A 13,941-nucleotide genomic window follows, 5' to 3' on the forward strand; every position below is an offset into this window, starting at 1 on the left:
GTCTAACTTTTCTTCTTCTTCTACTACGGTCTAACTTTTCTTCTTCTTCTACTACGGTCTAACTTTTCTTCTTCTTCTACTACGGTCTAACTTTTCTTCTTCTTCTACTACAGTCTAACTTTTCTTCTTCTACACTTCTCTTTCATGTTGTCAGCACTTCATTTAATTGTTTTTATATTTTAAATTGCACACGAAATTATTGTTTTAATTGTGGAAAACAAATAATTAAAAAATAAACTTGAAGGGCCAAATTCCATTTCATTTTTCCCATCAAGTCGCGGGTCGGATATAGGGGGGCCACTTCCGGCCCGCGGGCCAGGAGTTTGAGACCCCTGCTCTAATCAGTCCAGAGTGACGCCTCTGTACAAACAGATCAATAAAGGATCTCTGACAATGAAAATAAACCAACATGTCCGACACTGTCAGAGTTTCCTCTGGCACCAGTCAGCTGATCGTCTTCATCACACAGGAGAAGAGTCTGGGAGTTAGGCTAACGCTAAGCTAGCTGCAGGCTAACACTGAGCTAACTGTGAAGTCGTGTTGGTCGTAGTCTTGTGTTGATCTTTGTGTCTTCTGTCTGAAGGGGAGATCGAGTGTCTGAGAGGAGAACTGGAGGGAGCGACGGCTGGGAGACAAGAAGAGAGGAAGAGTAGAGAGAGGAGCGAGGAGGAGATGAAGGCTCTGAGGGAGGAGACGGAGAGGCTCACGGAGGAGCTTGATAAGCTGAGGAAGAGGAGGAGTGAAGAAGAAGAGGAGAGGAAGGAGGAGAAGGAGGCCTGGCAGAAAGAGAGGGAGGCGCTGAGTGAGGAGCTGGGGACGAGAGACGGAGAGGTGGAGGTGCTGGGGAGGCGCCTGGAGGGACTGACGGAGGAGAAGGAGGAGAGGCAGAGACAGGTGGAGAGACTGAGGGAGGAGGTGACAGAGAAGGAGGTGCAAATCAGCTACATGGTGGAGAAACTACAGCGGGTGGAGGTAGAGAGGGAGAGATTGGAAGAGGAGGCGAAGAGGAAGGAGGTCAGGATGAAAGAGGAGGAGGTGAAGAGGGAGGAGGAGATAGAGGCGCTCTGCGACCGGATGGAGAGATTGGAAAGAGAGAAGAAGGAGAGGGAGGAGGAGGTGGAGAGACTGATGGAGAATGTGGGGGAGGTGGAGCTGTTGAGGGTTAGGCTGAATGTTGCAAAGGAGGAGTGTGAGGAGCTGAAGGAGGAGGTGGAGCGCAAGGAGTGCAGCTTGGAGCGACAGATGAATGCCGTGAGGGAGAGGGAGGATGAGGTGGAGGAGCTGAAGAAGCGGCTGAGGCTGGTGGAGGAGCGGGAGGAGGAGGGAGTGAGAGAACAGCAGGAGGTGAATAACAGACTGAAGCAGAAGGAGGCGAGGGAGGAGCAGTTGGAAGTGCTTCTAAGAGAAACCCGGCTTCTCCTGGAGAAAGAGAGGAGGGAGGGAGGACAAAAAGACAACGTGATCTCCTCCCAGAGCAGGGAGCTGCAGGAGGCCCGGGCCCAGAGCGAGGGAGATAGGAGGAGAGCCAGAGAGAGTGAGGAAGCCAGAGACAGACTGGAGGAGGAGGGGAAGGAGTGGAGGGAGAAGGCAGAGCGGAGCTTGAGGGAGGTGACAAAACTTAACCTCATCCTAAAGGAGCAAGAGGAGGAGGCGCAGCAGCTGAGAGCCACTGTGGAGGAGAGGGAGGAAGAGGTTGGGAGAGAGGAGGGGCTGAGGAGAACAGAGGTGGAGAGGAGGAAGAGGCTGGAGGAGAAACTGAGGGTGGTGGAGGAGGGCTGGGAGGAAGAGAGGGAGGCTCTGAGGAAATCCAGGGAGGAGAAGAAGATATTAGAGGATGAACTGGGGGAGGTGAAAGAAGAGCGAGGGAGGATGCTGGAGGCTGAGAGAGGTCAGCACCTCCTGCTGCAGGAGCGAGGGAGGTGCAGAGAGAGAGAGCTGGAGGAGGAGAAGGCTGGTCTGTCTGTGGAGCTGAGGAGAAGGGAGAGGGAGGTGTCTGCACTCAGAGAGGAGGCATTAAGTGAAGAAAGGGAGAAGCAGGAGGTGCAGGAAGAGCTGATGAAAAGAAGAGAAGAGGCAACACTTCTCAGAGAGGAGGTGCAGAAGGAGTGGAGGCAGAGAGAGAAGGTACAGGAGGAACTGAAGAGGACCAGGAGTGAGCTGACAGTCATCACAGAGGAGGCGCAGAAGGAGAAGGAGCAGGTCAAGGAGAACCTAATGAGGAAAGAGAGGGAGGTGAAAGCTCTTAAAGAGGAGGTGCAGAAGGAGAAGAGAAAGGAGGGAGGGGGCCCAGGAGGAGATGAGGCAGATGGAGAAGGTAGAGGAGAAGCTCTCTGCATTGAGAGAGGAGGTACAACATGAACAAAGGGAGAAGAAGGAGACGCAGGAAGAGCTGATGAAGAGGAGACAGGAGGCGTCAATCCTCAGAGAGGAGGTGTCTGCACTCAGAGAGGAGGTGTCTGTGCTCAGAGAGGAGGCATTGAGTGAACAAAGAGAGAAGCAGGAGGTGCAGGAAGAGCTGATGAAAAGAAGAGAAGAGGCAACACTTCTCAGAGAGGAGGTGCAGAAGGAGTGGAGGCAGAGAGAGAAGGTACAGGAGGAACTGAAGAGGACCAAGAGTGAGCTGACAGTCATCACAGAGGAGGCGCAGAAGGAGAAGGAGCAGATCCAAACAAAGCTAATGAGGACAGATAAGGAGGTGATGGCTCTCAGAGAGGAGGTGCAGAAGGAGTGGAGGCAGAGAGAGAGAGTACAGGAGGAACTGAAGAGGACCAGGAGTGAGCTGACAGTCATCACAGAGGAGGCGCAGAAGGAGAAGGAGCAGGTCAAGGAGAACCTAATGAGGAAAGAGAGGGAGGCGAAAGCTCTTAAAGAGGAGGTGCAGAAGGAGAAGAGAAGGAGGGAGGGGGCCCAGGAGGAGTTGAGGCAGATGGAGAAGGTAGAGGAGAAGCTCTCTGCATTTAGAGAGGAGGTACAAAATGAACAAAGGGAGAAGAAGGAGACGCAGGAAGAGCTGATGAAGAGGAGACAGGAGGCGTCAATCCTCAGAGAGGAGGTGTCTGTGCTCAGAGAGGAGGCATTAAGTGAACAAAGGGAGAAGCAGGAGGTGCAGGAAGAGCTGATGAAAAGAAGAGAAGAGGCAACACTTCTCAGAGAGGAGGTGCAGAAGGAGTGGAGGCAGAGAGAGAAGGTACAGGAGGAACTGAAGAGGACCAAGAGTGAGCTGACAGTCATCACAGAGGAGGCGCAGAAGGAGCGTAGGAGGAGGCAGGAGGCCCAGGAGGAGCTGACAGGTGTGCAGCAGAGTGTGGAGGTGATGGAGGAGAACCTGGCCTCCCTGCAGACTCAGGTAAGGCACAGTTCACACAGCTAACAGCTAACAGGAAGTCTCAGTGCAGCTAACAGGAAGTCTCAGTGCAGCTAACAGCTAACAGCTAACAGGAAGTCTCAGTGCAGCTAGCAGGAAGTCTCAGTGCAGCTAACAGGAAGTCTCAGTGCAGCTAACAGCTAACAGGAAGTCTCAGTGCAGCTAACAGGAAGTCTCAGTGCAGCTAACAGCTAACAGGACGTCTCAGTGCAGCTAACAGCTAACAGGAAGTCTCTGTGCAGCTAACAGGTAGTCTCAGTGCAGCTAACAGGAAGTCTCAGTGCAGCTAACAGCTAACAGGAAGTCTCAGTGCAGCTAACAGGAAGTCTCAGTGCAGCTAACAGCTAACAGGACGTCTCAGTGCAGCTAACAGCTAACAGGTAGTCTTAGTGCAGCTAACAGGTAGTCTCAGTGCAGCTAACAGCTAACAGGTAGTCTCAGTGCAGCTAACAGCTAACATGAAGTCTCAGTGCAGCTAACAGGTAGTCTCAGTGCAGCTAACAGGAAGTGTCAGTGCAGCTAACAGCTAACAGGTAGTCTCAGTGCAGCTAACAGCTAACAGGAAGTCTCAGTGCAGCTAACAGGTAGTCTCAGTGCAGCTAACAGCTAACAGGTAGTCTCAGTGCAGCTAACAGCTAACAGGTAGTCTCAGTGCAGCTAAAAGCTAACAGGAAGTCTCAGTGCAGCTAACAGCTAACAGGAAGTCTCAGTGCAGCTAACAGGTAGTCTCAGTGCAGCTAACAGGAAGTCTCAGTGCAGCTAACAGCTAACAGGTAGTCTCAGTGCGGCTAACAGCTAACAGGAAGTCTCAGTGCAGCTAACAGCTAACAGGAAGTCTCAGTGCAGCTAACAGCTAACAGGAAGTCTCAGTGCAGCTAAAAGGTAGTCTCAGTGCAGCTAACAGCTAACAGGAAGTCTCCGTGCAGCTAACAGCTAACAGGAAGTCTCAGTGCAGCTAACAGCTAACAGGAAGTCTCAGTGCAGCTAACAGGAAGTCTCAGTGCAGCTAACAGGTAGTCTTAGTGCAGCTAACAGGTAGTCTTAGTGCAGCTAACAGGTAGTCTTAGTGCAGCTAACAGGTAGTCTTAGTGCAGCTAACAGGAAGTCTCAGTGCAGCTAACAGCTAACAGGAAGTCTCAGTGCAGCTAACAGCTAACAGGAAGTCTCAGTGCAGCTAACAGGAAGTCTCAGTGCAGCTAACAGGTAGTCTTAGTGCAGCTAACAGGTAGTCTTAGTGCAGCTAACAGGTAGTCTTAGTGCAGCTAACAGGTAGTCTTAGTGCAGCTAACAGGAAGTCTCAGTGCAGCTCACAGCTAACAGGAAGTCTCAGTGCAGCTAACAGCTAACAGCTAACAGGAAGTCTAAGTGCAGCTAACAGGAAGTCTCAGTGCAGCTCACAGCTAACAGGAAGTCTCAGGCACACCTGCAGGTTTCAGGGAGTTTGTTCTGATCTGTGGATTATGATAACTGAACGCTGCTTCTCCATGTTTAGTTCTGACTTCAGGGACTAAAGCAGACCAGAACCTGACGACCTCAGAGGTTCTGGATGGTTCTGAATGTGGCAGCAGATCATAAATGTGTTTTGGCCTGAAAGCAGGATTTTAAAATTGATTCTTTGACAGACAGGAAGTCAGTGTGAAGATCTGAGAACTGGAGTGATGTGATCTACTGTTTGGTTCTTGTTAGAACTTGAGCAGCTGGTTCTGGATCAGCTGCAGCTGTCTGAGTCCTGTAGAGACAGCGTTACAGGAGCCGAGTCTGCTGGAGATAAATGTGTGGACAAGTTTCTCCAGATGGAGACATAAGTCCTCTTACCCTGGATATATTCTCCAGGTTTGTAGCTGTGTTAGTGTGGCTGCTGAAGTTCTGGTCTGAGTCCATGATCACACTGAGGGTTCTGGCTCGGTTTGGTTTCAACATTACAGACTGAAGCTGAGCAGAGACTGTTAGTCGTTCTTCCTCAGAGTTTTCATCAGTAAAACAAAGATAAGACTGAAATAATTGTTTTTGGTTCTGACACTTCCAATCACTGATTTGTTCAACACATCTGCTCAGTGTTTGTATGTGATGATAGTCTGCTGGTGATGTGTTATAATGTGTGTGTCGTCTGCAGGACTGTGCTAACACATCTTGTTGTTTCCATCATCTGAGCCAACTATAAATGTTGGACAGTAGAGGCTCCAGAATGGAGCCCTGCGGGACTCCGCTGGTGATTTCATCTGCTCAGATGTGTAATTACCAATAGACACAAAGCAGTCTCTGTCATTAAGATAGGATTTAAACCAACGTCGTGCTGTACCAGAGAGACCCACACAGGTTTCCAGTCGGTTTAGTGGTACGTCATGGTCGACTGTGTCAGACACAGCGCTGAGATCCAGTAACAGACTGAGAACACTGTCCATAGGCCTGTCACCATAACACATTTTGCTGGACGATAAATTGTCCCAGAAATTATTGCGATAAACGATAATGTTGTTTTGAGACCATTTTTCAACTAATATAATGATAATGGCATAATAATGCAAGTACACCCTTTCAAAGATCAATAAACTTTTATTTCTAAAGAATATTTAACATTGGAATTGGAATGTGAAGAAGACATTTTAGATATCCAAAATAAATCAACAAAACAACCAGAAACAATAAATAAAAAGGACTCGGTCTAGGGGTGGGTAACATTATCGATTCATCAATGCATTGCAATATATTTTTTCCCAATTCAATATCGATTCATAAAATCCTCTGAATCGATTTGGGCAAGCGACCACCTGCTGTCCCTCGCCGGACCTCTCGGCCCCTCGCCGGACCTCTCGGCCCCTCCTCGCCGGACCTCTCGGCCCCTCCTCGCCGGACCTCTCGGCCTCTCCTCGCCAGACCTCTCGGCCCCTCGCCGGACCTCTCGGCCCCTCGCCGGACCTCTCGGCCCCTCCTCGCCGGACCTCTCGGCCTCTCCTCGCCAGACCTCTCGGCCCCTCGCCGGACCTCTCGGCCCCTCCTCGCCAGACCTTTCGGCCCCTCGCCGGACCTCTCGGCCCCTCCTCGCCGGACCTCTCGGCCCCTCCTCTCCGGACCTCTCGGCCCCTCCTCGCCGGACCTCTCGGCCCCTTGCCGGACCTCTCGGCCCCTCCTCGCCGGACCTCTCGGCCCCTCGCCGGACCTCTAGGTCCCTCCTCGCCGGACCTCTCAGCCCCTCGCCAGACCTCTTGGCCCCTCCTCGCCGGACCTCTCGGCCCCTCGCCGGACCTCTCGGCCCCTCGCCGGACCTCTCGGCCCCTCCTCGCCAGACCTTTCGGCCCCTCGCCGGACCTCTCGGCCCCTCCTCGCCGGACCTCTCGGCCCCTCCTCTCCGGACCTCTCGGCCCCTCCTCGCCGGACCTCTCGGCCCCTCGCCGGACCTCTCGGCCCCTCCTCGCCGGACCTCTCGGCCCCTCGCCGGACCTATAGGTCCCTCCTCGCCGGACCTCTCAGCCCCTCGCCAGACCTCTTGGCCCCTCCTCGCCGGGCCTCTCGGCCCCTCGCCGGGCCTCTTGGCCCCTCCTCGCCGGACCTCTCGGCCCCTCGCCGGACCTCTCGGCCCCTCGCCGGACCTCTCGGCCCCTCCTCGCCAGACCTTTCGGCCCCTCGCCGGACCTCTCGGCCCCTCCTCGCCGGACCTCTCGGCCCCTCCTCTCCGGACCTCTCGGCCCCTCCTCGCCGGACCTCTCGGCCCCTCGCCGGACCTCTCGGCCCCTCCTCGCCGGACCTCTCGGCCCCTCGCCGGACCTATAGGTCCCTCCTCGCCGGACCTCTCAGCCCCTCGCCAGACCTCTTGGCCCCTCCTCGCCGGGCCTCTCGGCCCCTCGCCGGGCCTCTCGGTCCCTCCTCGCCGGACCTCTCGGCCCCTCCTCGCCGGACCTCTCGGCCCCTCGCCGGCCCTCTCGGCCCCTCGCCGGGCCTCTCGGCCCCTCCTCGCCGGGCCTCTCGGCCCCTCCTCGCCGGACCTCTCGGCCCCTCGCCGGCCCTCTCGGCCCCTCCTTGCCAGACCTCTCGGCCCCTCGCCGGACCTCTCGGCCCCTCCTCGCCGGACCTCTCGGCCCCTCCTCGCCGGACCTCTCGGCCCCTCGCCGGACCTCTCGGCCCCTCCTCGCCGGACCTCTCGGCCCCTCGCCGGACCTCTCGGCCCCTCCTCGCCGGACCTCTCGGCCCCTCCTCGCCAGACCTCTCGGCCCCTTGCCGGACCTCTCAGCCCCTCCTCGCTGGACCTCTCGGCCCCTCGCCGGACCTCTCGGCCCCTCGCCGGACCTCTCGGCCCCTCCTCGCCGGACCTCTCGGCCCCTCCTCGCCGGACCTCTCGGCCCCTCCTCGCCAGACCTCTCGGCCCCTCGCCGGACCTCTCGGCCCCTTGCCGGACCTCTCAGCCCCTCCTCGCTGGACCTCTCGGCCCCTCGCCGGACCTCTCGGCCCCTCCTCACCGGACCTCTCAGTCCCGCCTCCAGCAGCTACAGTACCTTTGTTTACATTTCAGAAAGATTTATAATTTAAGATTACTTTTTTTAATTAAAAAATGATCAACAGGTACTCTAGTGAATAATTTGTTTATTACTACTTATTACTGAATCGATATCGAAGCATTTAAGTCAATATTGAATCGAATCGATATTGAATCCACTTGCGACCTAAAGAATCTAAATCTAATTGGATCGTGAGGTTCGTAACAATACCCAGCCCTGACTCGGTCTGTTACAACCCTAACAACCCTTCAGTACGTCGTCTTTCACGATGTACAGTTGCTGTTACAATTGCTGTTTGTGACACGTGTGTTCTCCCAGGCAGTTCGTACTGGCTGTCACATGTTTGCAGCATTTGTGTAAATGCTTTTCGACGGTATTAAAGGGCTGCATCTCTTTAGTGATGAACTACACTGTGAGTGGCACCATTCTGCACCGTCCTGTTTGTATGTTGTTTGTCGACTGAACGCCTCAGTGATTGTGGCCTGTCGGGGAGACGGAGACGGCTCCTCTGTAGCTTTAGTTGTAGTTCTTTTCCCAGCTGGGAAAACTGCATCTGATGATTATGCTGTAGGTGCAGATGCATGTTTGTTGTGTTGCCGCTTTTAGTGGCTCCTGTTTTACAACATACCGGCTCGTCCAGGTTAAGTGGCTCACTGTGGTCATTCGGTTTGAATCCAAAGTGCTCCCACACTGCAGCTGTCGCGTTCAGCTTTGAAACCAATTCCATCTTAGTTTTTATTCCTCCAAATCTCAACCAGCGGTACCTCTGGCTTGCTGCTCGTCTCGGGGCTGTCGTGCTGCACTCTGGTACGTCAAACACTGACTGACAAGAGGGTTCACCTGAGAGACACCAGGAAAACAAACAAGCTTCACATTATTGAGGCCGGCAAGATAATCGAACTCATTTTAATTTATCATCAGATTAATTGATTTATTGATTATGGAGACAGGCCTAACTGTCTGTGTTTAAATGAATGTCACTGAGGACTTTGATGAGAGCCGTCTCAGAGCGGTGATGTGGTCAAAGTCCTGAAAACATCAAAACAGTCATTTAATTATTAATAATTAATTTATTATTTGTTATTAATTGTTCAGCTGCTGAAAAACAGCTTTTTCAGTTATTTTACTCAAAACTTTGAGGTTTGATATGGACCTATAGTTGTTCATCACTGATGTGTCTAGATTGTTCTTCTTCAGGAGGTTTAATGACTGCAGGCTTCATGAACAGACATGTTGACAATCTGCAGCAGATCTGGAGTCAGTCAGTCTGAACCTGGTTTGAAGAACCCTGCTGGTAAAATATTCAGGCAGCAGGAGGAAGATTTGTTGTTCTCGCTGCAAAAGTTGTTAACCTCCTTCACAGCAACATCACCCAGGTACATATAACACCTGAGGGTCTGACTAACTCCTGGAACTACTCCAGTAAATAGGACGAGCCTTTATATCGACTCACTGAGCGCGTGTCGTCTGTACGGTGGCCACAGTGGGACAACTCAGACTTGTCAGCTGTCCCTGATGCTAATGTTAGCATGCTAGCTGCACATCACTGTTAAATATGGTCGAGGGTGTTAGCATGTAACCTGTGTGTGTTTCAGGTGTCTGAGCTGAGTCGCAGCAGGGAGCGAGTGAGGCAGGAGGTCAAGGAGAAGGAGGAGGAGAAGCAGCAGATGAGGGAGGGGCTGAGGGCCGCGCTGGAGGAGATGACCAAGCTGAAGCTCCTCCTGCAGGTAGTCACAGAGACATGCTAGCTGTTTCCATCTGTTTACAGTCTCTATGCTAAGTATGAGCTAACCAGCTTTAGCTCTCACATCACAGAGATGATAATCTAAAATACTGCACTGTTCCTTTAACCATTCTTGAGGAGAGCCACACAGAGGGGGAGAAACTGAGGAGCGCTCTGGAGGAGAGGAAGGAGGAGGTGGAGAGGTTCAGAGAGGAGGAGGGGCTCCGACACGAGGAGGAGCTGAAGGCTCTGTCAGGAGAAATCCAGTTACTGAAGGAGAAGGAGAAGGAGAAGGAGTGGAGGTCCAGGGTGGAGGAGGTGAGGAGGGACCAGAGCACACAGATCTCCTCACTGACTGCTGAGAGTGACAGAGAGGAGACAGACGGTCAGATGAGGAGGAGGAGGAGGAGGAGAGGCCGAGAGACAGACAACCAGGAGGAGGGAGGAGAGGTGAGCAGGAGGAGGTCAAACCCTTTGTGTATAGACAATACTGTAGAATGAAAAACCACTGGAGATGTTGAAATGTGTCATTTTGTTTCATTTGTTGAGGAGGAGCAGGAGCAGTACTCCTCTCTGCTGCAGGAGCAGTACTCCTCTCTGCTGCAGGAGCAGGAGGAGACCAGCAGGCTGCTGCTGCAGAGAGAAGCTGAGGTAAAACATCCTTCAAACTGTGAGTGTCTCCGTTCACCCCGAGTGTTCCTGATCACATCACACTGTCTGTGTTGTGAAGGTGTACGCTCTGACTCAGAGGACAGACGAGCTGGAGAAGGGCAGGGATCGTGTCCGATTGGCTCTGGAGCGAACTGAGGCAGCTATGATTGGCTACAGGGAGAGAGCCCACCAACAGGAGCAGAGCCAGTGGGCGGGGTCTAACCCAGACGAGGTCAGTGTGTATCTGATAGGACGATTAGGTTCAGTCAGAGAAACAGACAGACAGTGTCCTGAACACCTGACTGAGGTGTGTGTGTGTGTGTGTGTGTGTGTGTGTGTCAGCAGGGTGTGCAGGACAGGCTGGTGGTCCTGCAGCGTCTGGTGGCTGAACTGGAGCTGGACCAGAAACGACTGAACAAGAAGAACTCTCACCTGGAAAACCAGAAAGAAAAACTGAAGAGAGACAGAAACACACTGAGAGACACACTGAGACAGGTACACACACACACACACACACGCACACACACACACACACACACACACACACAAACTTTGACAGGTACACACACACACACACACACACACACACACAAACTTTGACAGGTACACACACACACACACACACACACATGTTTTTGTGTGTGTGTGTTTCAGGTGGAGGAGGAGCGTTCCAGGTTCAGACAGCAGCTGACTGACAGCATTACATCTCAGGTGAGGCCCACACACACACACACACACACACACACACACACACACTCACGCACACAGTGTGTATGTGTGTGAACCTGTTTGTGTTGTTCAGGAGGGTGCAGACACCACAGAAGAAGAACGTCTGCGGAGCAGAGTGAGGGAGCTGGAGGACCAGGTGAGGTCACCACAGAAACTGTTTCAGATGTTGTCAGTTGTCAGGTGGATGTTGATGATGTCACTGTGTCTCCTACCCTCAGGTGAGTCAGCTCCGTCTCTCATTGGCTGTGGATCAGCAGCAGAGGGTGGAGTTTATCCAGCAGTCATCCAGGAACAGCCAATGGCTGCTCTCTCTGAGACATGACCTCGCCGACTCACTGGATGCCGTCACGCGCCGTCCAATCCCGTCCGTCCTGGAGTCTGAGACGCAGCGATTGGACCGCAGCCTGAGGGAGGAGGAGCTTAGAATGTCTCTCAGCCAATCATAACGCCTGAAAATGAAAAACTGTTAACTGAAGCTTCTGACCAAAGAAACTGGCTCTGAGACAATCTGCACTGTCACGTGTTTTACTGAGACAATCAACACAACAGAGTTTAATCTTGATTTTCCTGGCAGGGTCCTCGTAGCGCTCATGATGCAGGATGACATCACCAAACCGTCCAATCAGTGTGTTACCTGTCAGTCACATGATCTCCTGTCGTCATATCTGCAGCCTGGTTCTCTCAAATGTTTCACTGAGAAGCTCTGAGTACACTTCTCCACATGTCTGCTGTCAGTTTACAGACTATAATCTATAATAATCTGAATGTTGAGGAGAAGATTCTCACTGAATCAGTTACTGCAGTTAGAAGAAGCTCCGAGACAACCACTTCCTGTTTCACTACATCGCTTCAGTGACAGTGAAACAACCACAAACGCTTCTTCTTGTCAAAGTGAAGGTCAGACTCCTCTTAATGTTTACAGAGTTATTTATTGTTGGTATTTATTTTGTATTTTTAATTTCTGTCAAACACACATTTCCCATGATCCTCCAGTCTGAGCTGTGAGTCAGGCTCATGTGAGGTTCAGAGTTCAGCTGTTTGTTCGTAGTCAATAAAAACCAAAGTGTCATTTTTAATGTGTGTGTGATGACCTCTTCAGCCTGCAGGAGGCGCTGACATCACTCCACCTGTCAGGAGCAGCAGTCCACACCAAGGGAGTTATTCTGTCCTACAGACAATACTGCTCCTGAACGTCTCATTTGTAGTCAAACCTTTGTGTCAATTATTACAAACGAACCTTAGCTAAGTTTTTATTCACTGTGTCACACAGCACGCCGCGCCAGCAAGCTAGCTTTATCTTTAAAAGCTTGAATTTATTCAAACAACACGTCCAGAGATGAATATGAAATATTACGACAGTAAATATTCCCGTCGAACAGCGTGCTCTGCTGCGACAGCTGTCACTCAACATATAAATGTATGACATCATAAACTTTAACATGTTGTAATGTTCAATAACAACAGGCTTACAACAAACATCAGCAATATCAGACGTGTTGAAAATTATGAACCAAAAAATAATTCTATAAATTAAAACAACACACAAGTGATCGATCAGTACATGTATTCATTATTATTGGGCCTTTTTAATTTGCAGCATTAAAGTATCTTGTTGCCTAAGCAGCAAATACAGGAGGTAAAAGACACGTTACAGATCAACATCACCAGCTAATTTAACTAAATCTGCTGGAGTTCTTTACTGTAGTTTGTCCTGGTCGTGTTGCCGTACTGAGCTGTCTAACATGGCAGATGCACTTGAGCCGAGCACGATCCACTCAGAGGAGGCGGCTTGGCTTCGTACATGAACATCAGCTGTAGAAATGTGTGTGTGTGATTAGCACCCAGCAGTTAGCTTGCTAACACCATGCTGTAACGTTAGCGTCCTGCTGGGCAGTGAGGCGAATACACACCTCGTTCCTTCTCTGGTTTGGAAGTGTTTTTGTGATATTCATTGTAGAAGTAAAGCTAACAGGAAGCTAAAAACAGACAGTGGAGTGGTGCTGGCTCAGGCCTGTGTGAGCTGACCAATCAGAGCAGACTCTGAGCTGTGTATCTGACCTCACACCTGTGTTCACTGGAAGTGACAGTCTGCCTTGTAGGACTGTGTGGGTGTTTCATGAGAAGCTTTGTCCTGGTAAAACTTTAGTCAGGTGATTTGGTGTAAAGATGGACAAACACTGCCCTGCTGGAAAAACCAGCACCAAAACAAGCAGCAAGACCAGCATACGTTGTGTTCTGGTGCTGGTTCTGGTGCTGGTCTATGCTGGTTTTTCCAGCAAGAAGTTTTTTTTATTCTTTAATTTCAGTCAGAGTGAATTTATTGTTAGGGGTGGGCGGGTCGATCCAAATATCATAGTATCGATACCAAGGTGAGTATTGGTATCAGATCGATACCAGCGTGATGAGATCGATATTTGTTGTAGTTTCTCTTCTATAAATTCAGCAAATCACTTGTATTTCTTCACAGTGTTTGTGTGAGCGCAGCGCTCCTCTTCACCGCTCACTCAGGTTCACTGTGACTGGAGCTCAAAGATATGTACTTATATTTGGATATATAACCTACCTCAAGAATATAACAACCCTTTTGTGTTGAAGGAACATTAGTATTCCTATTGAGGCTTCATGCAGACAGGTTATAGACTTAAATATGTTAAATATCATTTTCTTATTTGGCTAAAATCTTTGTCCTGTTTATCATTATTATAATCATGGTCAACTATTTAAAGGCAAAAGTACAAAATCCTTCATTGATGGAGCATTAACAGCTGAGGATCTTCATGACGCCATGAGCAGTGTGAACTGTGGGAAAGCACCTGGTCCCGACGGGATACCTATAGAGTTTTATAAGAGGTTAAAACAGAAACTTGTGCAACCTTTATTAGATATGTTTAATGAATCATATAAAACAGGAACTCTTCCTCCATCGTTAAGATTAGCTATGATAACTGTGATATTATTACACAAATATTATGCAAAGCTCTCTC

The 13,941-nt window shown here is 50.9% G+C and overlaps 1 protein-coding gene across 1 annotated transcript; it reads left to right on the plus strand.

Moving 5' to 3' along the window:
- The first annotated feature begins 409 nt into the window (after window positions 1-409).
- On the plus strand, window positions 410-12,033 carry LOC115578200 (trichohyalin-like). The gene is given in 11 exon segments (XM_030411071.1): window positions 410-476; window positions 566-2,292; window positions 2,294-3,346; window positions 9,450-9,581; window positions 9,716-10,069; window positions 10,163-10,228; window positions 10,308-10,460; window positions 10,571-10,723; window positions 10,883-10,939; window positions 11,031-11,093; window positions 11,176-12,033. Coding segments are annotated over 11 exon segments (4,053 nt in total). The 3' UTR covers window positions 11,404-12,033.
- The last annotated feature ends 1,908 nt before the right edge of the window (window positions 12,034-13,941 follow it).

This window comes from Sparus aurata, unplaced genomic scaffold, assembly GCF_900880675.1.
Source record: "Sparus aurata unplaced genomic scaffold, fSpaAur1.1, whole genome shotgun sequence".
NCBI classification, from domain to species: domain Eukaryota; kingdom Metazoa; phylum Chordata; class Actinopteri; order Spariformes; family Sparidae; genus Sparus; species Sparus aurata.